The 26122-nt window shown below is 31.4% G+C and overlaps 1 protein-coding gene across 1 annotated transcript; it reads right to left on the bottom strand.

Annotated features, from left to right (window-relative positions):
* Positions 1 to 81: 81 nt before the first annotated feature.
* On the bottom strand, positions 82 to 26122 carry LOC149543989 (glutamate receptor 3.3-like). The gene is made up of 6 exons (XM_089795868.1): positions 25849 to 26122; positions 24437 to 25737; positions 24060 to 24337; positions 1084 to 1115; positions 572 to 984; positions 82 to 492 (listed from the first exon to the last, which is right to left on the bottom strand). The coding sequence occupies exons 1-6, from the start codon at positions 26120 to 26122 to the stop codon at positions 82 to 84; spliced, it is 2709 nt and encodes a 902-aa protein (XP_089651994.1).

The raw sequence follows: 26122 nt of genomic DNA, 5'->3' as shown, positions 1-26122 counted from the left end.
TTCAAGTTGCTCCTCGCAAGCATCCCTATTTATCTTTTTCTTGCTCTGGAATCTTATATTCTGTCCTACTAAAATAGTGATTTAGGAGGATTTTGATGTGGAAGATGGATCATCTGATGAAATGACAGTGTCACGTCTCTTCCTTTTTTGTGTTGGGATGTCCTTCTGGTCTGCATAATTAGCAAAAGTTCGAATGCGGGTGGAGATGGATTCAACAGGAGTACAATTCTCATTTTTGTATAGAAATCGATAAAGGAGGCGACAAAAATAGAAGGCAAGGGTGAGAAATGACACACATCCCGTCAACAAAAATACACCCCAAAAGTTGTCAAGGCTCAATCTGTTTGATTCCAATTCACCAGACTCTGTAATGCATTCACTTTGACTTGAGTTAAACCACCTCTTCCGAATTTCTTGCATCTCTGTGCCTTCTGAAAGATTTAATATAGCCTTTGAAATATCTGAAACCAATGGAGACCCCTTTGGAAACACCTGTACACATAGTTGGAATGAATCATACAATTTATACGGTATACCAAAATGAGATTCAGAGCTAATTTTAGCGACTTACAAATGCAAAGCCTCCAGTTCTATATGTTGGGCCAACTTTCACATAATCATGGCATCCTGATGAAAGAAATGTATTTTTAGAAATAGTCTCATCATCAAATATAGCGGCCACTCCTCCATTATAAGGTCCCTTCTTTAGTGCAGTTGTGTAATCTTGTACAGATGAGTATGGGCGAAGAACACTCTTATTCACACCAAGCTGTTTTTCCAAAAACTTGTCTATGAAAGATCCTTGGTGATACCCGATTGGCAAATTTTGGGCAATGAGAGATTCAAGGCTATGAACCTTTGGACCGATTTCATTCTTGGTAAGCATTGACGATAAGCTAGCTGTGTAACTAGACACTAACACCAAAACTACGAACAGCCAAATTATCATCACTAATCTACCTAGAGTGCTTATAACCCTCTCACCTGCGTAATCCACAATATTAATTTAGAATTTGAAATCACTATAAATTGTGCTATAGTTTGTATATGTATAATGGAAATAAAAGGATATAAACCAGCTACCTTGAGTCATGAAGGGCGTAGAAAAGGAAAACCTGCGTAGAAAATATAAAAAAAAGTAAATCAAGAAAAATAGAGAGCATTATGTATTTTAAGGGTGGGATAATAATGTTTAAATGATATAAACAAAGAAAATTTAAAAATTGTAAGAGAGTTGAATCAAGGTCACAGATTTAAAACATCTTTTTTCTTTAGTCTTAAACATATCTTGTCTAGTTTTGCCTACAAGTTCTTGGATACATGTTTGTACATTCCAAAATTAAATTTCATAATTTCACATCTAATGTATTAGTAGGTTTATGTCTAATATTATTAACAAAATAGTTGCATATATTTTAATAAGAAAAATTTATGGAACACATTTATTTCTAGAGACAATTAAAATTGTTTCTTAGACTTAACAATCACTAGCCATTTCTTTAGTTATGTTGTAGAATATTTAATAAAGTAATATGGAAGGTATGCATGCATAAAAGGATACAGATCATCAAAATAGTTATTAAAGGATTGAATTACAAATTCACATATTGATATATTAGGGAAATATAAAAGTCAATATTATAATTTTCTTTTCTTATACAAAATGTCACAACTAGGCCACTCTTACATAATACACATTTTATTCTATTTGTAAAAATAATTTTAATTATTTAGTTGAATTGTCAAATGCAAACTATTTACATGCGAACAAAGAAAAGAAAAGAAAAGATGACAAGTAAAAAATTAACTATTCCCTTATATTTATAGAAGACAACATCTTACAAAAAATTAGCGGAGAGAGATTATGATCTTTGTATTTGACACACAAAAATTAACAACTATTTTTTGTGTGTCCACATTTCTTCCAAGCACTAGTATTCTTTTGAGTCAACATAATCTAAGGTATAATTTTATAAAATATATAGGTGACAAAATATATATTTATTTTTACCTAGGTTGTATCTAGACTACCCTACACAATAAGATTGATCTCTTAATTTATTCTTAGAAACAAAAATATACATGCACATATATAGATGCATGGATATCTCTTAAGAATATGTACAAGTTATTTATAATCGAATACTATAGGATGAATCTAGAACTACATTAATGAAAGTTGATTGAGATTATATATTCCAACACTCTTTTACCTAATTAGAGATATCATCATCTAGGGTTCCTAAATAATCACCTAGATTCTCAAAGGTTTCTTTTTCAATGGCTTTGTCAAGGTGTCTATATACTAGTCTTCAAATAGTAAAAAATCTGAACAAATATTTCTATAGTTTAACATTTTCATAATGAAATTGTATCTAGTATGTATATTCTTTATCCTTTTATAAGAAATATTATTCTTGGATGATACAATTACTGACTTCATTTTATTTCTTCATATTTATGTATCAAATGCATTGGAATATTATATTATAATTAGGTTATAGTTTTAATTTTTATTAATAAAGCTACTACCTTGTTTATGTAGTTATGTGGTTATACAACCACATGTATATATATAAATATGGTTGGTAGTTTTTACTTCAAGTAGTAACTTTATTAAATGTAATTTCTTGATTGAATAAGATATGTAATGCAAACCAAAATAAAATCATTTTGAATTTTCTTTTTTTATATGATATTAGAGGCCCAAAAAGTGTCTATTCCTATGTACTAGAGTGGTGCGGATGTCCAATTTTTTTTGATGTTGTTATTTGATCATAGTATGAGACACACCAATAATTTGAAGGTATTCCAAGTTCACTACAACCACTAGTCGCTATTGATAACAGTGTTCTATATATGAAGATTTGCACCAATTCTCAAATTATAGTCTCTAGTTGTAGGTGAGTGTATAACTACATAATTTTGATTAAAGGGGGAAATGGGTTTTACATGAACCAATAAACCAAAGTTAGCAAATTTTTTACATAAAATATCTTAAACAACAACCATCCAAGATGTAACAAGAAAATAGATGCGAACTACTCAAAAAAATGCCATGACAACACAACCATACAAAATAACAACCGATAACCAAATAGAACTTCTAAAAATAAAAATAAAATTAGTTAACCAATTTATCTCTCTTCTAAATGATATATTAATTTATATTATTGACCTTCATGTTTCCAATAGGATTCATACCCTTATCATTATTGTGGAGCCTCGTGACTAGATCATCCAAGGAAATATCATTAATTTTCAAATCAACATCCAAATCCTCTATAAGGAGTCTTGTATCTCTTATGATTACTTGGATCCAAATTCTTATCTTTCTCGACTACTTTCATGCTATTAGTTGGAGAGTTTCCTATATTAATGGCATAAAGAACTTGAATCTACTCAGTAAGTCTATGAAGCTAAATACTAGTATTATTCATAGAAACTTTCTCATGCCCATCACCACTTTCAAAATTTCCTATATTTTATGGAAATGATTTTCTATAGCCTTAATTCTCTCCTAATGGTCCTCCTTCATAACCTTAATCCCATTATGTATTGCTAGAATACTATCTGTAGAACCAGAATCAGTATGCAAAGAACATTAACAAATAAAGTAAACATTCACAAACCAAAAACTAAATTCACATATATGATTAGACTAAGAAAGAAAATAAGAAGTGCAAACCTCACGAGAGAAAACACTCCATGCTTTCTTGATTCTGTAGATGTGTCCTTTTGCTGTGGATGTATGCTCAAGATGCTCAAAAGTTGCTTCAATGGAGATGGGTAATGGCAAATTGGTAGCTTTGTGAGCTCTCAATTTGGCATTATAAGGGTATGGTTGATGGCTTTGGTTCTCAAAATAGCATGGTAACTTTAGCTCAAAGATTGTTGATGAAATGGCTTGGGATGGGATTCAATTTATAGGCTAAGGGGTAGAGGGATGGAGGGCTTAGATGCAAGGATGGATGAAGGCTTAAGGAGGGCTAAGATGCACTCAAAGGGGTGCACATGGATTGTGCTTGTTTAGCACCAATGGGAAGGTGACACTTGTCACAAGGAGGATGAGTGTGAGAGGGTAGGGTAAAGGGTTGGTTAAAGTCATGATGAGTGGGGTTGAGTATGTAAGAGGGATGTAAGAGGAATGAGTGTGGAAGAGGGAAGAGTGTGGAAGATGGGTGTAAGAGTCATGAGTGGGTTTGTAAGAGTCTTTTATGTTTTGTAAGAGCACTCATGACTTAGTGGTTGGATTTTTTGAGGGGAGACTTTGTTTTGGATTAGGAAAGTCTTAAACTTGTTTAAGGAATGTGACAACATTAGGGGGTGGATTAGGCTTGGGTTTAGGATTAGATTAGGGATGTTAGAGATGTGCAAGTGGATGGCATTAATGAGGGTGGGTGAGTTAGTGGCTAAGCTTGGTTAGTATGGGTGGATGGGGTGGATTAGGCTAAATGGAGGATTAGAGATAGGTTAGGGGTTTTTGAATTTGAGGATTTCATTTATCAAATAGATTTCTTTAATAAATGGGGATTTTTGGAATTAGATAGAAGAATAGGATTTAATTGATAAATAATAGATTATTTGATTTATCAATTAGGACTATAGATGATTAATTAAATTAATCAACTAGAGGATGACAAAGGATTAATTAAATAGAAATTTAATTAATAATGCCTTTTTAGATAACTAAATAGGATTACTAAAATAGTGTAATCAAATTTAGGTGTCTACACTATCTAGGTTATCATTAGATGGACTGGCCTTCTCTTTAAGATTGATGATCATGTGACACAATGAATTTTTATTTTCCTATAAATTCCTAAAATTATAATTTTTAATTATAATATTGGGGACCTTAAGATCCCATATCCCTGGGGGTAACCCATACACCATCATTTGGCATTAAAAAATGAACACCTAGAAACTTCATATGCCCACCCAAGTTAGTATAAGGAGCATTCTTCCCCTTACTACATTTTTTATTAATATTGACCAACAAGGGCCCAAAGATATTGGTTTTTCCATTTTCATTAGACATATAAATCCTAGCCACTCCTATACCCTTCACATCAGTACTAGGGTCCATCAAATAAAATAATACTTTTTCTGCTAGAGTAGGGATTTTAGATTTGGATGATGAGGTTCCCTTTTTATTATATATATATTAAAGACCTCATCCGCATAAAAATCCACCTTCTTATCAAAATAGTTGTCCCCATCAATAGCATGACCATTATTCTTATATTCAATACTAATTTTGTTACAATATTTTTCTACATATAGGGAGTCCTTACATACTTCATAATCAACAAGAATAAGCCCTTGTGGAGAATATGATAAGATTCTATTTTATACTGGGATATAATGTTTTATTTTGATGAAGAAAATAGATAAAAGGAAAATACATGCATACCATGTATTACTCTATTGAAAGTGATTTAGTATAGCACTTGATAGCTCAATATGCTAAAAATATTACTATATATAAGGTCGGGAATCACATGTTACTAACCTCCAAGATATCTCACCATGGACTTGGAAGTGATATTCTCTCCTAGACCCATCATTCATATTTTTCCACACATTTAAAAACTTCTCCATCACCTATGTTGGAAATTTGTTATCTCTTTAGACTTGTTCTCCCTAAACTAGGGTATTAGATAGAATTAAAACTATATCTTTATATAAATCCATCTCAAGGCCATATATTAAGAGAACATTGCCTTTAAACTTGCAAAAAAGGGCTTTGATGAAAAGGGCATTTGCACCATGAAGCTTCTCAATCAATTAAACCCCCTATCAAGATCTCATTCCATACAACTTCCACCATCTTCCTTTTTCATAAAAAATGGAATCTAAATGGTTCCTTTTACCCCATCCTACAAAAATCTTAATTCACAACTCTTTGCAACCTATAAAAATCCAAACTAACACTAATAGAGAAAAGGAAAAATGAAACTAAAAAGTTTGACTTTCCTTGCATAAAATACTTCATACAAATGGCATTTTGAAGCATGAAATCCTTCATCATTTCTTAAAACCTATTGTAATTCACACATGCTATAATGATTTTAGATTAAGAAATCAAGATTGACTAGGATCCGGTCATAAATATACCACTCTTTCCTACTTGAAAAGCCAATCCCTATCCCACCAAAACAATTTGCAGCCTTATTACCCTTGCAATAGACATGTGAAGATTTAATCTCATAAAATTCCCTAAGAGGAATATGGAAATATTCAATGGTAGGTTTAATTGACAGACTAGGGGGAGGAGAGACACTTTAAACAATTAATGTTTTAAGAGAGTCACATTTTAACAACAATCTTTTTAGTTGTTTCTCCTTAGCCAATTTGATCCTTGAAAAGGTTGCATGAACTTAATTATATGATTACATCATTTTAAGAGGTTAATTAACCTAAACAATAATATTGATCATTGATGTATGTAATCTCCAAGTTGGATATGGTGACTAAATACTATGAATATATTCTATAAGTCACAACATAATTTGAATTCAACTGTGCAACTATACTCATAGTCATTATTGCTCTTGTGTACTCTATTCAAATATGAAAATTTGATATGGAATAATTAATTGATATTTATACTCAAAGGTCCTATCACAATACATGTTATAATACTTCTCTCCACATAAGAGTTTGATTGAATGAGATTATGGGCTCATTAAAATCAAATACTATTTCAAGTGTAAGTAGTGTTTCTCTTCTAGAATAGAACCCATAGATCAAGAATTATTGAATTTTTCTTCGTGAGGATGATGTAGTAAAGTTAAAAAAGAAAGAATACATTTATTAAAGCATCACATGTGTTGATTTATAGTTTTACAAGATCAAATATGGAGAATTTATTTTTTATGTGATGGAGGAATAGTTTTCTTTAATAATAGCACTATATAAATAATTAAATATAGCCTTGGTAGCATGATGATGGATAAAATAAATTCAATTTCCAAATTCAAAGGGTATGAATTTTACACATGGAAAACTAAAAGTCAATTACTTTTAAGGGAAAATATTTGTTGAATATTGTATGTTGACTTTTGAGAAAGACAAAAAATGAAAATGAATCTATAAAGTAGATGGTTAAATATTAGAGGTTCATATCAATAATTTATCATGGTTTGTTAGATGCATATATTCATCTATATCATCTTAAAAAGTAAGCAACCTTACTAGGTTAGCATTATCAGATTTCCACAATCCATAATTATAAGCAAATATTTTCCTGGATTTGATTGTGTGCGTTTATTTAGCATTAGAGTTTTGGATCACACTATGTGATCTATCATTAGGATGAGAGAGAAGGAAATAATGATATGAAAACAAGCCAAATAGAGAGAAATGAAAAAGGCAAGGAGAGATAATGACACACACCACAAACCAAAGAGGAAACAATAAGAAGAATTAAAAAATCATTAAAATAAAATGATAGATAAACATAAAATCCCAAAAGTCTCAAAAGAAGAAATGTAGGACAAAGAATAATAAAAATAGTAAATAATGAAAAACCCAAACAAGGAACAAAATAAAAGTAGAAAAAAAAAGATAACAAAATAAATAGAATACCCTCATCCATCATCATCTTGATGATGGATTACATAGTGTGATCCAAAACATTGATGCTAAATAAACATACACAATTAAATCCATAAAAAAAATTTCTTACACTTATTAGGTGCTCATTTTAAGCATAATTTTAGTATATATGGGATCTTGCATTAATCTCAAGTTCTTATATAACTTATTGGTCATTAAAATTAAAATTATCTGGTCACAAGTCAAGGTTAGCTCTTATTTCTAAGTGTGTTCCTCTATTTTCCATCTAATAAAAGAATTTATTTCCCCACATAGTACCTATTCATTTATTTCCCTTTTTTAGGACCCTTCCCAGCCACAAAGATACCTATATTTTATCTTCCTATTTATTTTCACCTTAATTAACATCCAAGTAAAATAATAACCCTAATGTTCCTTAGACAAGTTGACTGGTTGACTTGTACTAGGATTTTTGGGCTCAAATTTGGTCAACTACAAGATGGTGGGGTTTCTACTTGAGGTTTAGATTTTTAGCCAGTCTTGACAAAATTTGATCCCCAAAACAAGTTTAAGAGGATAGTACAATAGTGTCAAGTATTGTACTACAATATTGTGAATTATTATACTACTTTTCTCTAGAAACTTGGATCATGTATGTAAAACATATCATTTAAGTATAAGAAAGAATTTTCTTATACATAGGATATATCTTATGTATACAATGATTCATATGAGATAGGTCCAACTCTCTAGGAGTTTAGATAAAAAATCTAGAATCCTTAAGTTGATAGGATTTCAGACTTACTATTTGGGAATTTTTGTTTGGTATTTAAAATTAGCATCATAACCTTGTTAGTATATTAATGGAATGAACCTTGTATGCATAACTCATGTAGATGGAAATGAACGTGTTATTAGTGATGATTTCTTGGGGATCTTTGGTGGTTGATTTTAGTCTTTTGTTGCAATCTTTTTGACCTTATGTTTGTTTTTTCATGTAAACATTCTTTATCTTTAATAAAAATATGTTCATCTTTGTTTATCCTTTTTTCCAAGGATCTTCGGGTAGGGAATTACATCTAGTATCAGAGCCCATGTTCAAAATATTGGGATCTCTATGTATATCTTTCCCATATGGTTATTGTTATGTTGTGTTGGGTTATGCAAATGGACTATATTCAATGTTTCCTTTCTCATTATTCTTCTACTTCATGAGCATTGGGATTCATGTAGAATCCATAGTCTCAAATTTAGGCTAGTTGAGTTCATGATATTTGGTGATTTATTGCATTATTAGGATTTGTATCAAAGTCATACTCCTGGATATAGGTGGTTGAGTGAGATTATTATACCTGTTTCATGTGTTTCATTTCTTGTATCTAGCCCTTGCATTGGTATTATGTTATTACATTCATGAAGATGGTTGTGCCCATACAAGAGCAAATATGCATGCATATGAAGGGATCTTTCGAGACCTAGATTCCTAGATATATGGTAGAAGAGAGATTGTTCATTTAGGGGCTAGGTTGGGAACTTGTGTATCCTTTGGGGACTCATCATATGATGAGCATGTTTATGTAGGGTAGATGTATAGAGTGGCTTCTCTCATGTACCTTGAGTCTTGTAGTGGTCTGACAAAATAATGTCAAGAGGGTTTAACCAAGGGATAATGAAATAAATAAATGGGTAATAAAAGTTAATGAAAATATAAGAGAGAACCTATATGGCTGGTCTATGGGAACAAGTGTGTGTTCCTATATGATTGGCCTATGGGTTCAAGGGTCTATTCCTATATGGTTGACTTGTGGGTCCAAGGGCATGGTGCATGACCTCTTGATTGGAGTTGATATTACTATACATACATATCTTAGGCTTCCTAATTCCAAGAGACCTAAACTCCACTACAATCCCTACATAGTTATCATATAGTGTGTCTGACTAGTAACTTGATGTATTACATTGTCTTCATGAGCATATAAATATAAGTATTATATTCTTCTTGGCATGTGCGTTAGCCATGTCTACTTGTTATGTGATTGGGGTTAGATCATTTTCTCCATTAGCATGATGGGAGTGGATCTACAGGTACCACATGGTTGGTAGGCATAGATACATATATAACTATTGGGGTGAGAGATACAAAGATGGTCTTCTTCAAGTCTTGAGGCCGATGCTGGAGGTTCATTAGGTACTTCAATATATCTAGAGTATATTTCCTTGTGATTTATACTTTACATTGGATGCATTCCTTTATCATGATGATTTTATCTTCTTTGACAGTGTTTCTCACTAGTGCTTGGATTATTGATACTTTTGTTAGAGTAAGATGTTAAATATACTTATTCCACAAGATTTTATTTGATGATATTTGGTAAGAAAGATTTCATAATATAACTCCACTAATCTTGTTGGTGAAATGAGAGTTCATTCCCAGAAGTATGGTTAGGATCCTTGAGGTCTCATGATTTCATTAAGGTTGGGAGAAAATGAGAAGGATTGATTTGATTTGGTTATATCATATGCTTGCACTTTTCTTCTTGAGATGTTTCTTATGTACATGGATTCTATGTAGATGTTTCTTTACTTCATTGTAATGTTATTTATCATGATGTAGATCTTCTTTATGCTTTTGAGGCTCTCGATTATCCATTCCTCAAGTTTGGTGGTTCCAATACTCTCTAGTGTCAAGGTCCTCACCCTATTTTCTTTTCATTGCAGCCCTTAAACTTTTTATTTTTTCTTTAATGATAGTAGGAAATTATATCGTATGATACTAGTCAAATATCCTCCCTAGTTGGTATAACTATTGTACAATACTAGTAAAGTATCATATTGTAGATATGTGAAATATCGTACTACATTAGTGTGAAGTATCATACTATTCCTGTAGAAACTTGGGTCTTATATAAATTATATCATTTAAGTATACTAAATATCTTTCTAATACTTAAAATTACTTTACATATATGAGTTCCATTTTAGATAGGTTCCATCTCTCTAAGAGTTGAGATAAATATTCTAGAATCCTAAAGTTTATAGAAGTTGAGACTTAGTCTTATTTTAGGAGGTCATGATTTCAGACTCAACCTAATTTTAGAATGATTATTCATGAATTCAATTATTCTCTAGACTTATAGTAAATGAAATTATATAGTTTAATATAGGAATTTATGTTTGGGATTTAAAATGAACATCATACAACACTACGAGTTTATTAATGGATTGGACCTTGTATGTATAGCTCATGTAGATAGAAATGAATGTGTTTTTATTGATAAAATCTTGGGGATATTTGGTGGTTGGTTTTAGTCTTTTGTTGTGATCTTTATGATCTTATGTTTGTTATTGCTTGTACCTATATTTTGTCTTTTTAATTTTTTTTGTCTTTTTCTATCAGAGATTATTTTCAAGGATCTTTGAGCAAGGTATTACAAACCTAATTAAAATATATTAAAAATTTAGTATCTCAACTTGATTTTTGTAGAATTTATAGGTTTCATGTTATCAAAGTTGACACTTGATTGACCAAACTTGATTTTGGGTCTATTTGTGGTGTAGACAATGCTCCAAAATAATTTGTGGGTGTTATCACCTTTCCTATTAAGGTAGCCCTTTTTATCTTACTCATTCCTATTCATGTGATGCCTAGGAAACTCAACTATAATATTCTTTTTGGATGAACTTGGTTATATTCCATACATGTTGTTCCTTCAACACTTCATCATAAAGTAAAGTTCATCTATAACAACTTGATGAACACACTTCATGTTGATGATAAACCCAATAATTTATTACAAATTAAATTTTATTATCCTTTTATCCATTTAACATTTAAATAAAATAAATGTCCTCATAAAAATACTTTTTTCCCTCTAAGTGTCATTTTAGATAATTATTGGGGGTCATTAGCCTTTATACCGACTTTTGTGGTTGAGTACAAAATTTCAAATAAAAACATGAGATCGTTCATATAACTAAAGAAAAGTCTATAATAGAAATAGTAATCTAGGACATGGTGTTTGACCCTAAAGACATGATGGAATTAGGATTGAAAAAATTAAACTATTTAATCAATCTCTTCTATCCCAAATTGGGCGGCAGATTATTAAAAGAGATAACAACTAGGTAAAAAATATGAGTTTTAAATATCTAAATGATGAACCATTGATACATCATATTTTTTTATATGAGTTATCATTTTAGATATCATTTGTATGATAACATCTAAAAATTAGAAATATTTTTGAAAAATGAGGTAGAAAGATTATAGAAGTTGAAATAAATACAAGATTTCTGGATCATGTATGGTATAATGATGGAAACTTTCAACCATTAAGTATTTAAAATTCTATTAAATATATTTCTTGATTTAGAAGTGGGATCTTGAAACATAACTATATAATCTAGTAAGGAAATCAGTCAAGATAGAAAAACTTCAAATCATAGGTGAAGGAGGTAAGGGTTTTTAGTTTCCTAGATCTCAAACAAATGAAGGATGAATTTGCATTTATTCTAAGATATCTTTACAATTTTTCCCTATCCCTCCTAACTAAATACCACATCTAGATATAGAACCAAAAGAATTCTAAGGATTACTCAATTAGATATTCCTTCTAGTCATCAGTGAATTTTTAGTAGGGAACTTTTCACTAAAATTAAGTTTGGATAGCTAAATTATTCCAAACATGAACTAATTTTGGTATTTTAATTTTATGTGGGGTGCTTTTGTCTATTAATTTACTAAAACAATAAAAAATTATTCTTTCATACTTTTACCACTGAAAAGATCTAATATGTTTTTAAAGTTTTATCACTACTAATTTTACTAAGATCTTTCTAGAATCTCTAAATAATTTCTCTATATAAGATGTTAAATATGGAACTCAAGAAAAGATGATGAGCCTGAACAACTCTACTAGGGTTTCTAGCATTGAGGAGGTGACTATTGAGATGATGAAGGTGACCTAGATGGTTTGCTTGTTTCGGGAATTGGTTTTATTTGATAGTGTGGATGTGTGGGCATCTATCTTGTCTCTCTATTTTGAAGGCACAATCTAGCTTTTTATGTGTGATAGGGGTGCCCTATAGTGTTTGTTTGTTAGGGACTTCGCTTCCCCTTTTTCTTTGTGGGTGGACTTGGTGACCATATTTAGATGCCTTGTGGGAGTTCTTGTAGTGGTTTTTTCTATAAGCTAATGTTTTTTGGGTTGTGGTTCTCTTCTCCCCTACCTCTTCCTATATTTTGAGTCTTTCCTTCTATTTTTAGCTAGTGGGGATTCTTGGGGCCAAATCTAGAGGTGTAAAATTCTCCTTTCTCTTTCTAGCTTTCTCACTCTTGCTAGTAGTGGTTTGTGGAGTTTTCTCTAGTTTTATAATCTTTTTGAGGTGGGGTTTTCTTTTCATTTATCAATGGGGTTTGAGTTCCTTCTTTCTCTTATTATTCTTCCCTTCTTGTATGGTTAGATGCCTTATTATGGTGGAGGCTTAACTTTTTGAGGTGGCTCGTAGCTAGTGGGAAGTTGTTATTTTTGTATGTGGTCCTCTTCTTTTGGTGATGTATTCTTAGGCTAGACTGGGGTTCTCTCTTTCTAGGTTATTTAGTTTTAGCTATGTTCACTGGATCACTCTATTTGTGTGGGTTTTGGAGTGTTGGGATTCCAAATTTCTTATTGGTGGTAGTTTGGGTGTTTGTTCTTCTCAATGGTGGTGTTGGTGTTTTATTGGCATCTCTTTCTTCTCCCAAAAATTTTGACTTTCATAATTGGTAGATTTGGTTCTTCTTTGCTAACCTATTTTTGGCTTCTTTTTTCCTTGTTCTCCTTGTCTTTGGTCTGAGGTATTCACAGTTCCTTCTTCTACTGTACAATGACTTTCTGAGCTGGACTTTTTGGTGATTTTTTTCTAGTCATCTTCACACTATGGTTTCTTTCCCTACTAGGTGTGAGGGTGTTATTGGTACTACTCCATTTTTTCCATTACTTCTACACTCTCACACTTTGTATGGTTGGTTATGTGGTTGCCTAGTTTCTTGTTGAGGCCGCTAGTTTCCTTCTCTCCCCAACCTCTTGTTTTGTGTTTTGTATTGGTTCATTCTTCTTTCAATGCTCTTGCTTCATGTTTCTTGGTATTTTTTTGCTTTTATGTTGCTTGTTTTTTGGTCCCTTTGGTTATGGGTCTAGTAAAAAGCCTTCTAAATTTATTTCTCATCATTTCTTCTCACCTATCATTTCAACTTGATGTTACTTTATTATATTTCTAGCTCTTATTTGTATGGGTTCGGGCCCTATCCTAATTGATCTAGTCATAACATTAATTTATTTAAATAAAAACTTAGATATCCCTTTACATTTTCTATGAATAAGAAAAATATTTGACATGATATTATGCTCTTTAGGTAATATAATATGTAAGCCTATCTTATTTTCATGATAAAATAGAGATACATAACACTAATCTATAAAAATCCTTGAAACATTTTTAAAAATCTCTATAACAGTCTTAAGAAACTCAAAATTATAAAGTGAAATTTTTGATACAAAAAATTATAAAGTGCAAGACCCATATGACTAAATAGTAATATCTGATTTTGTGATCTTTTAGATATGATATAGTACTTCTATTTGTTGAAGAGTATCTTGATTAGTCTATTGCATGATATAATTTTTAGGATAATATCATTATTATTCCACGACATATCATCTCAGCCTTCTATTATAAATATGAAAAAGATGTTGTATAATAATTTAGAATTAAAATTTTAAGGAATTTTATATTTCTTGATTTGTTGTCTTTTCCCAAATTATTTTCCTAGAACTAAGTACATTATACATAACTTAAAATTATATGAAAATGAAAGGTTGAATATGTGATTCAATTTATCAGTTATATTATTAATTATATCCTATGCTTGCCAAAACTAATCTAGAAGCTCCTTATTGTCTTTTTATAATTTTTTTGGATATGCATAGAAAACAAATTGATTATACATTACCAAATTATTCTACCTTAGTTGTCTTATTCCAAAAGATGATTGATATAATCCATTTAATTTTTAAATTAATCATTAGAAAGTTGGTAAATTCTAATTATGATTTATTGTGACTATTTCCACTACATCTCCTCCTTAAATGATTTTATGTAATACCCTAGATTCTATTTTTTTTGTATCCATATGTAGAGATTTTATCTCATTTGTCTATTTTTTAACATCTTTAGGATAAGTACTCTTACTCTCTAAACCATATAAAATTATTAAATTCAATTGACTCTCACAGAAAGAATTCTATGTGAAAATGGATCCATGTGATGAATAGGGTATTATGAATGACATAAATTGATATTCCATCTATATCCATTATTAATTTTGAAGAAACTATTCTTTATTTAACCATGGATTATAATTGTTTAGTTTAGTAAAATATTCATTATCTTGTACAAATAGTTGATTGGGATATACTTTGATAAATACAATGTGAGTCTTGGCTTCAAATGTAAATGTTGTTGTTGTTGTTATTCACATTATATTTGATTCTAGGTCCTATATAATTGGATAATATTGTTTGTATCCCATGAGTCCATATTTAGAACATCTTATTCCTTATTTACAATTATTTCTTACATTTTGTCTTTTTCTTGGAGATCCTCAAGAAGCATTCATAGGATTCATCTTCTTATTTTGATTATTTTATATGAAAAAATATGTGTCTTTTTAATTTTTATCTTCAACATTGGGGCTTTGAGATTGTAATTTCGTTGTAGAAAATTTTAAAATATTCATTTTGACTTGGAAGTAGAGTTTAGAGAGCTTATATATGTATGTTTCCATTTCACCAAAAGATCAACTATTAATGTCATATACAACCAATAAAATAATAGAATCTATGGAAGGTAGTTAATCCATATCATATGGAAGGTAGTTAATCTATAAATCATGCCCAAGATTCAAAGTACACATTACAAGGAGACTAATGACACACATCTTGCAACAATCCACCAAGAACAAGTTTTGGATTTGAACCCATGACCTAAACAATTGATGCAAGGGTAGGATGCCAATGGTGACAAGCATAAGATAACCTTGCTAAGAGTTATATACAGAAGATTTATTAAATAAATCAATAATGAAAAGAGGTTGTATGTAACATCAAAATAGGTGCAATTATTTCACTTCACATATAAAGAAAGCAAAATACCTAAGCATGATAACTTATATATTGTGACCATATATAAGGAGAATTACAAAATCAGAGTCCAAGCTCACATCTTCTATCTTCATCCCTCTAGGATGTTTATAGCCTACATCTAACCAAGCATCATTTATAGAAGGCTAAGCCACAAGTAATCTAGTCAAACATTTAATTACATTATAGGTCTAGTCTTAGAAGAGTAAAAACCCAAGTAAAGGACAATGCAATATCATGCCCTCTTAGGAATGGGTCCAAATACATTCTAGGAGTTGGCTCCCACCTACACAAAATGGAACATCATCAAACTTCACCAAATGAAACAATGTTCCTCATTGGATGAAAAGTGTACAAAATAGGGACTACAAATAATGACACATAACTAAAGAATATGAAACATCAAGACATGTGCACTTAGGAGAAGGATCTAGGATAGGTCCCTGACATGATATAAACTATGCCAAACCTAAAACCAAAAGAAACAATGAGCATTTTGTGAATAATAGACTAGTGCAAAAAATAAGAAACACTTATGGTTGATGTAAGATTTATTATAGACCAAAGATGCTCCTACATCACACATTCCTGATATTCTGACTTGGGTCACAATGATCCAACTCATCGTCTATAATTTATGAAATATCTTCCACTAGTTTTTGTGTCCACAGAACTAGGTATTCCATGTATTCTTTTCCTTTGGCACTCTTTCTTATTTGGGTGTTCAAGATCCTCTTGATGTTGTCTATCTTCTTCTTATGATAATCTATGTTCTCTTTTTAATCCACCATTTGATTCAAAATACTCAAATATATCTTCAAATTTGAATATAGATGAAATATCCATCTCTTAAGGTAATTCAACTTCAAAAACATTTCTGCTATTAAATTTTCTCAAATTCTTACAAGAGCTAAATTTCTTCATTTTCAACTTACTATAGTTACCAACTGGAAATATGTTTTTCTTCAAATGAATCATAACCTCATCTCCCACCTAAAAATATTTATACTCTTCCTCTTATCTAATATCTCAATTTCTTTTTCTCTAAATTCCCTTTCACTTCCTCATGCAAAGTTTTCATGAAATCTACAAATTCTTCAGCTTCAACACTTATTTTATCGTCAACAAAAAAATCCCTTAATTTACTAGTTCCCTTAGGATTCATTCTAGTGAAAATATAAAAGGTTTCTTATGAGTTTTTCTATTCATTTAATTTTTATATGTTAACTCTACTTGTGCCAAAATCGAATCCCAATTAGCAGGCTTCCCCAACCAAACATATCAATAAGTTACCCAAACTTCTACTCATAGCTTAGTTTGTCCATATGTGTGGATGAATGTAGAACTATATTTTAACTCTATATTCATCTTCTTCAAAAGTGTTATCCAAAAATAAATAGTAAACTTAGTAACTTTGTCTAAAACAATAGTCTTAGGAACACCATGTAATCTTACCACTTAGTGAATAATTTAGCCACATCTAATGCATTAGATGTCTTCTTTCAAGGTATGAAATAAGCCATCTTTGAAAATATGTCAACCACTACAAAAATAAAATCATCACCTCTTTGAGTTCTAAGCCAAGAACAAAGTCCATGTTAATATCTTCCCAAGGTTTACTAGGCACATGCAATGGTAAATACAATCCCAAATTCTAAATAGTTCCTTTTATAGTTTGACAAAATCTACAACCTATAACTCTATGCACATCATTATAAATCTACAACCAAAAGTACTTATTAGAAATCAAAGTTAATATTTTATCAATCCCAAAGTGTCCTAGATGTTTGCAAGTTTTCCACTGTGCTTCTCCTTTATGATGTGATCTCTCAGATAACCTCTAGGTATGCCCAATTGAATTCCCCTAAACAACATGTCTTCCTAAATGAAATAATCAATCAACTTATCTCTTACCATATGATATTTACTACCTTTCCAAGGTTATGCAAAATCAAGATTAGTTTAATACAAGTTCTTCAAATCATCAAAACCTAGTACCTCAACTCTCACCCCTATCAGCGAATTCCATCTTCAGTTCAAACCATCAAAAATTTATTTGACTCTCCACTCTTATGATTGAATAAAATGATTTTTTTTACAAATATTCAACCCAGTTGATGTGTCTCTAGTTCAACTTATTATAACTTCCCAAATATTGTGAATATTTATGATCAATGTAAAAGAAAAAATCTTTAGTGATCAAATAATATCTCCACTTCTTTAATCCTTGAATAATAGAAAATAATTCTAGATCATAAATTGAATATTTCCTTTTAGCATCATTCAAGTTTTCATTAGAGAAAGCTACATGTCTTACTTATTGACTCAAAACAACTGCAATCAAACTTCGACTAGCATCACATTCAACTTGAATTTTTTTACTGAAATCAGGAAAAGAAAGTGCAGGTAATTTTATAATAGTTTGTTTCATAGTTTCAACTCTTTTGTGCTCCATGTGTAGTCTACATCATAGCATTACAAACATAACTAAAGTTTATGTCAAACTTCCTTTAAAAACTTTCCAATCCATGAAATTATCTAACTTCTCCAACATTCTTAGCTATAGGCAAATCAAGAATAAATTTTACTTTTTCAGGATCCATCTTCAAACCATCAGCTAAAATAAAAAAATCAAGGTACACCATTTATTTGTTCATGAATGAACATTTGTTCAAGTTAATTAGTAATTTATATTCCTTCAATCTCTACAATACTTATATGATATGTTTAAGATGTTCCTCTTTAGTCTTACTGAATATCAGAATTTCATCAAGATATACAATCAAAAACTTATTGCAAAATTTATTTATGACTTTATTCATCATCCTTATAAAATTACTAAGTGCATTAGTTAAACCAAAAGACCAACCAATCACACAAACTCTCATTATTTAAAAAAAATTCCCTTCATATCCTTCACTAATTCTAATCTCATTATAGCCATTCTTTAAAATCAATCTTAATAAAATACTTTGCTCCACTAAAACAATCCATTATGTCATCCAACCTAGGAAGAGAAAACCTATACTTCATTGTTGTCTTGTTCATAGTTCTAAAACTAGTGCACATTCTCCATTCTCCATTCTTTTTAGGTGCTAATATACTAGTTCTTGTACAAGGACTCAAAATTTCTCTAATTAGACATTATCAAGAAATTCTTGCACTTGTCTATTTAACTCAACATTTTGAGCAAGTGTAAGCCTATGTGGCACTTTATTAGGAAAACTAGCTCCAAGTATCAAATCCATATACTTGACTAATACTTCTTGTTAGAGGTAAACCATCATGTACAATATCATAAATGATGTCTCAAAACTTTACCAACAAATATTTAATCTCAGGCTCATGTTCAAGTTTACGTTGTTTCTCAAACTTTCTAAGAATCAAAGCAAAACAAATATTTTGTTTCTTCTTATCCTTAGCAAACTATTTTCCATCAACCAAACATACTCTAACTGTGGTACATTGATTCTCCTCAAGCTTTTTAACAAACAAAAGAATAATTTCTTCTTTCCATCAACTGAAATAGTATATTGATTTAATCTACCATCATGAAAAGTTTTTCTATCATACGACCAAGGGTCTACCCACAAGAATATGACAATAATCCATAGGAATAATATTATGCAAGACTTCATCATGATAATTGCTAGTTTTGAATTTAACAAGATATTGTTCACTTACAAGTAAATTATTCTCCTTCTGGATCCAAGCAACATGGTAGGGTCTAGGTTGTCTCAACCTATGGAACTACAATTTATTAACCAACTCCTTATATGCTAGATTATTAGAACTTCCACTATGAATTATTACTTTACAAAATTTTCCAGCAATCTTACATTTGGTTTTGAATTAAATTCACCTCAAAATGGGTTCTTCACTAACTTCTTCATTCCACAAGATTCTTCTCAACATTAGGTTCTCACCACTTTTAGGTTCATTTGGTTTTTAAAAAACTTCTTTACAAGACAAAATGTTTCTGCTACTACCTCCAATATTTTTTCTAGAGTTAGTACATTCAAAATCTATATTTCCTTCTCCACACTTGAAATAAGTACATTTAAACCAAGATCACTTCCCTCTTTTTACACCATTATTATTCCTATTGTAATCAGTATAGCTACCTCTAGTGAAATTACCTCTTCTTTTAGTCGGTTTTTCTTTCCATTCTATCTTTCCATTATCTTGCATTGCATTGCCAGATCTACTAACTTCTCCATAGGTTCTACCTGTGCTTATTTGAAATATGCCACCTCTACCTCTTTGTCTTTAATCATGTTTCTTCACCTATATTTGTTTATCCTTCAATGCATACTAATATGCTTCTTCTACATTTTTCATCTTAACATAGCTGATCTCATCTTGAATTGATATCCTCAAAGCATTCAGGTATCTAGCCACCTTCTCAACTTCATGATCAACATGTCTAGAACTAATATCCAACTTGTAGAATTCCTCATTATATTCTTTCATGCTCATGTATTTTTGTCTCAAATTCTACTTTTTTCTCAAAAAATTAACTTGGTAATCCATAGGAAGAAACTTCTTCTTCATCTTTCCAATCATTTTTTCCCATGTCTTCTACTTTTCTTTTCCTCTCTTCTATCTTCTAATTTGTAATTTATCCTACCAAAGTGAAGCATGACCCTTCAACATTGTGATTTCTACCTTCACCTTCTTATTATCAAGAGTACCTTAATACTCAAAGTACTTGTCCATCTTAGAGATCCAATCCAAAAATGCATTAGTCTCAAGTCTTCCATCATAGCAAGCAATTTCAACATGTCTAGTATCAGCCCTAGACAAAATGATCAAAATCCTTTCTTCATCTTGTGCAACCTCAAGTTTAAGATTAGGATTAGGTTTTTCTTCTTCATTATCACTGACATCTTCAAGATGTACACCTCTTCTTTGGGCTATCTCAACAAATTCAAGTCTCACTACAATCTGCCTCAACACATCCATAATAGCATTTTCTACATTTACTCTACCATGAACCATCTTGACAATAGTTCCTACAAGATCATAACCTTTTGCAAGTTATAGGTTAGATTTCAAATTTTCCACCCTACAACTAAACCAATAATATTCCCCATGACCCAAGCCATAAGAAAGACCTCTTCTCTAATACCACCTAACATGAGGCTAGGATGCCAAAAGTGGATAACTTGAGCTACTCTTGCTAAGAGTTACACATAGAAGCTTTATTCAATAAATCAAAAAGGAACAAGAGGCCATATGAAACATCATAATAGGTGTAATTATTTCACTTCACATATAAAGAAAGCAACATGCCAGTTGTAAGACCTTCTAGGTTGCAACCATATATAATCAGAATTATAAAATTAGAGTCAAAGCTCACACCTTTATCTTCTTTCCTAAAAGATGATTTTTTCCTACATCTAACCAAGCTTCATATATATCCAAATAAGCTACAAGTTGGCTATTTAAGCATTGAATTCATGAAAACTCATGATATGGCATAGAGCCTCAATTAGTAAACTGATATATCCAAGTGAACATCCACCTCTCAAATTAGGGCATTCTAAGATTGTATGACCAACTTACTATGTAGCAAGCCTCCAAAAACAACAACTCTACACTAAGACAACCCTTATTCAAGAAATAAAAAGGAGATTTTTTTGGTGATGCAAGATTGTTCTTACACCTAGGATGCTCTTGCATCATTCTCCTATTATATATTTACGAGGTAATACCTTATATCTATGAGTACCTAATATGGCTTCATTTATGGGCACCATTGTCTCATCATTATATTTTTTTGCATTCTTGCTAAGTTTTAGTGAGTGGAATATTAGTTAGAATAAGTAAGTTTCATATTTATTCCTATTTATATCTAGTTACTTCATTTTACTTAGGGGATCACTAGAATATTATCATTTATATCCTCGTAAGTCACAAGATTTTGATAAATTTTAGAAATCTATGTTGTCCTATGACTCACCTTGATAATGTGCATTTACACCTCTTGATAGAATATAATTATTCCCCCATATTATATCTATCTTTTATGAATGAACAAAAGAACTTATATTTTGGATGGCTATGGCTAAGATTTGATGGTACTAATTATTATATAGTATTTATTAATTATCTTCAACAACTTTTGATCTCATCATACACTTAATCTTTACATATCCAATCATATCCCCACTTTGATCAAATCCTAAAACCTTTAGTCCCTATTCTCATTTTTGAGATACCATTCAATTATTGTCAACCCACCTACTTTCTTGACGGATCATATGTAGCCCATCTCACATTCATTACAAAAAAATAGATCATCCCACATTTAATACAATTCTTTAAAACTAATTCTATATTATATTACACTTTAAGACAACAATATTATTCTAGTTATAATGTCATTTGAAGGAAGGATAAAATGCAGACACCTAGAATTTATTACATTTTAAATAATTTATCTACCATCATTACTTCCAACACTTTTAACATCAACTCTACCACACATACTTATCTTATTATTTTCTCACTAATTTACTTTAGTTTTAAAAAGCTCGTCACACTTGCCCACCTCCTATGGATAAAATTTCTTTTTCTTAATCAAAAGAAATTAACCAATTTATCTCTTACTTTTATTATGCCCATTTTAATTGAAAAAATGTCATTTCTTAAATTAAATTGATTATTTTAGCTAATATTTAAAAAAATTACTTAAATACATCATATTTATTTTCTCTTTCTAAATTCACATTATTAGTTGAATAAACTAATAAATTTTAAGAAACAACTAATCATTTGCACATTCATTAAAAGTCAATAGTAAACAAGACTCTAAATTTGACATGACTCTAAATGCACATGTTTTCAAAAGGAACTCCTTTCAAAATTCACCATTCATCAAGACTAATCAAATTTCCTCCCTTCATATTTCCTCCTCCTTTTACAATCATGTGCATCAACTACAACATTTTAGTTATCACTTCCCAATTTATCTTATATCTTGATCAAATCTCCAACCTTCATATTTTCTTCTCCTTTTGCAATTATGTACATCAATTAGAAGATTTTTGTTATCACTAATCAATTATCTCCTATATGATAATCAACTCCAAGCCTCTCTATGAAATCATATCATATATGTGTATCAAGCAAACAAAAGTTATAAATAAAATATCTTAAATGTCATTTTTCACAAAAAGAAAAATGTAATAAAATTATGCTTGTGTTCATACTTAAACAAGCTAAACCAAAATACTGCATAGAACAACAATAACATATGACCGTCAAATTTTTGTATTAAACAAAATCCCCTACTTTGATGATTTTTTATTTTTTTAAAAATTTAATATAATTTATATGTTAGTATAAATCAAAATTTGAATTGATCAATAAAATATATATAAAATGAAAAAGGAGCTCTACCAAAATTTTAAAAATATCTCATCCAAAATTTAAAATAATCATTAAAACCTATGATTCTGCCTATACATTTTTAAAGATTGGACAATGTCCTTTTCAAAAATAAAAATTGCTTAGGAGGCTTTCATACACTTAAATCTAATAATAACACGTTTATAAAATGTATTTATTTTTACTTCGATATTATCAAATGTTAACCCTTTCTAAGTTGGTAATGGCGATCTCTTTCTACATTTTTCTATGAAGACACTCCATGGAAGATTTTAATAAATTATTTTGACGTGGGTTCCAAACCATGGAAAGCTCGTAGAAAAAGATGTGTAACGTTTGAATTTAATGTCGTATTATATATTCATTTATTTAAAAATATTATATAGATAATAATAATTTAATTTCTTTTACTATTTATTAATTATATTGTCTTTATAAAAAGAGATTTCTACAATCTATTATACAGTTTAATTTGTTTTTTGTGGATTTGATTATGTGTGTTGTTTTTCATCAATGATATGATGTGATCCATCATTAGAATAAGAAGAAAAGAATTGGAAAAACAAAAACAAAAAATGAGAAAGAGTAATTCAAAATCATTACACACAATCAAATCTAAACTCAAAAAAAAAAAATTATATCAATTTTTTTTTAAATAATAGATAAATCAAATTATATCAAATTTTCAAAAAACTAATAGATTCATTTTTATGTTTTCCTCTGCATACCATTATAACATTTCAATCTGTTCTAGTCTATGATCACAAACACATGGGCTGCTGTATTTGGATAACAACAGTAAATATCTTCGCTAGAACGATGCATGCTATGTAGGTTTTAAAAATAAAAAATTATCTCAAGTAATGATGCGTATAATGCCACAGAAACAAAGAGAGAGTGAAAGTGAGCATGGGGAAGTACCAGATTAAAGTCAGGATTTGATTCCGAGGATTCCCTCTGAACTGTCTATTTCGCTTGTGCTCTAGAAACCAAACTACGACTCCTGTGAATATGAAAAATAAAAGAGTAGTTATCCACATGCCTGGAGTAAAGGGATGCAGGAATGCCCAAGGGTCACTTGATTCCTCTGAATTGGCCACCACCATTATCAGTCCCGTCTCTGTGTACGGCTGTGTGAAATCCACATACTTGCTCCGATTTGCAATTGATGCTACATTTCCTACCACTCCATTGAATTTCTGAAATTTAAATATACTGCTTAAACATCGCACACTAAAACTTGATTCCTAAACTAAGAATCACTTGTTATTTAAAAAAAATAAAAATGTTAAACTGACCTTAAGATAGACCTGGTAGACGAGGTCATCATAATAGCCCTGACTGATGTTGCCAGTTCCATATGGGATCAATTCATAGGGAAGCTCATAGTCCAATCTTTTGAGCACCGATTTGAACACATCAATACAGAAGCCTGTAATCTCATATGTCTTGTTGGGATGATCTGGTTTTACGCTTATGAATTGTTTAAAACCTCTTTCCCAAGGCACTGCTATTTTCAGTTTGTTGCCTGGCAGAGGTATCTTCCACCCACGTGGCTTCTTTTTTGATCCACCCCCAAAATTGACTCCCTGTTTTGAAAACATATTCAGACCATTCTCTGTCCATGACCCAATTACCTTTGTACTTTTGCCGACAACATTTATTATATCATATGAGCTCTCCGAAGGTTCTCCGTTTTCAGGACTAATTCGAACACGGCCGCTGAGGCCTACAAAGTTTGTCTTTAGGATCTGATTCCGCAATTGCTCTCCGCCGTCATAAACCCTGAAATCCAAAACCTTTGTCTTTTCAGGGGCCTCTGAGAAGTTACCATTGAATACATTTATATCGACAAGACGGTCGATTGCCATAGCAATCGCCCACACTGTGTCATATGCAACAATCGCGCGGCTGTTTAATTCAAGACTTTGTGTTGTAGGATTCTCGGCTTGGAACCGCTGCTTCCATCTTTTACCGAATTCTTCCAGCCTTGGCCCTTCGGTCGTTCTGAGTTTTCTCTTCACACCCAACACACCATTCATAGAGAGGCGACAAGTTTCGTTGAAGGAGTCTAACAGAGTCGCAAAATCATCAGTAATGATCCATACATTCTCACTGCTTACCATACCCAAGTTTTGCGCCTCGGAAAACAAATCAAGAGACATATCAGGATGCATATGCACAATGAAGACTCCTGTCTCGAGCTTCATGAGATTATTCTCAAGAACACTTCTCAGTTCGGAGTTATTCAGCGTAGGAGAGAGTCCATCTTTGAAAACAATCTTTGCCTGGACATCTCGCAAGGCATCCTCTAAAGCGGGGATGGACCCCGTCCCCGAATCGTCGTCGACGTAGACAAGCGCCACCTCCCTCCATCCGTAGTTTTGAATGAGCTTTGCAATTGCACGCATCTGCATAGAGTCACTGGGCACCGTACGGATGAAGTATGGGTATCTGTGCATCGACAGGGACGGATCAGTTGCACCAAATGTTACAATTGGAACGCGCGCTGCAGCACCCAGATTAGCCACGAACTCCGCCACAACGGAGGTCTGTGGGCCAACTATGCTCACGCTTCCCTTTCTTATCAGCTCCAACGCTGCTTTGTTCCCACAGGATGAAGTCATAAATAAGAAATCAATAAGAAAATATCTTTTAATTATGTTCATTTCAAGGTAGTATTCTGGTGCGTAAAGGAGGTGACTTTTACCGTAGGAAGCGCCAGCGAGTGCATCTTGTGAGGAGTCTCGGATATCAATGTTGAGCAGCGTGCCATTCAGAATACTGGTGTTTCTGTTTACATCTTCAACCGCCAATTCAATAGCAGTCTTAGCTATCTTTCCATTAGTTGTTGCAAACGCCATTATACCACCAATGTGAACTGATGGAACGTCCATTTTTCCGAGTGAAACAGCACAGAACGTCAAAAGAACCCCCGTAGCAATCTGCAACAATGGACATCCAAAATTGGCTCTGCTGTCCAT

The sequence above is a fragment of the Cupressus sempervirens genome, chromosome 8, assembly GCF_028749045.1.
Source record: "Cupressus sempervirens isolate cs-2001-9-10 chromosome 8, ASM2874904v1, whole genome shotgun sequence".
Lineage (NCBI taxonomy): Eukaryota > Viridiplantae > Streptophyta > Pinopsida > Cupressales > Cupressaceae > Cupressus > Cupressus sempervirens.
Note: the sequence above shows the minus strand (reverse complement) of the source record. Positions and strands in the feature narration are given on the sequence as shown.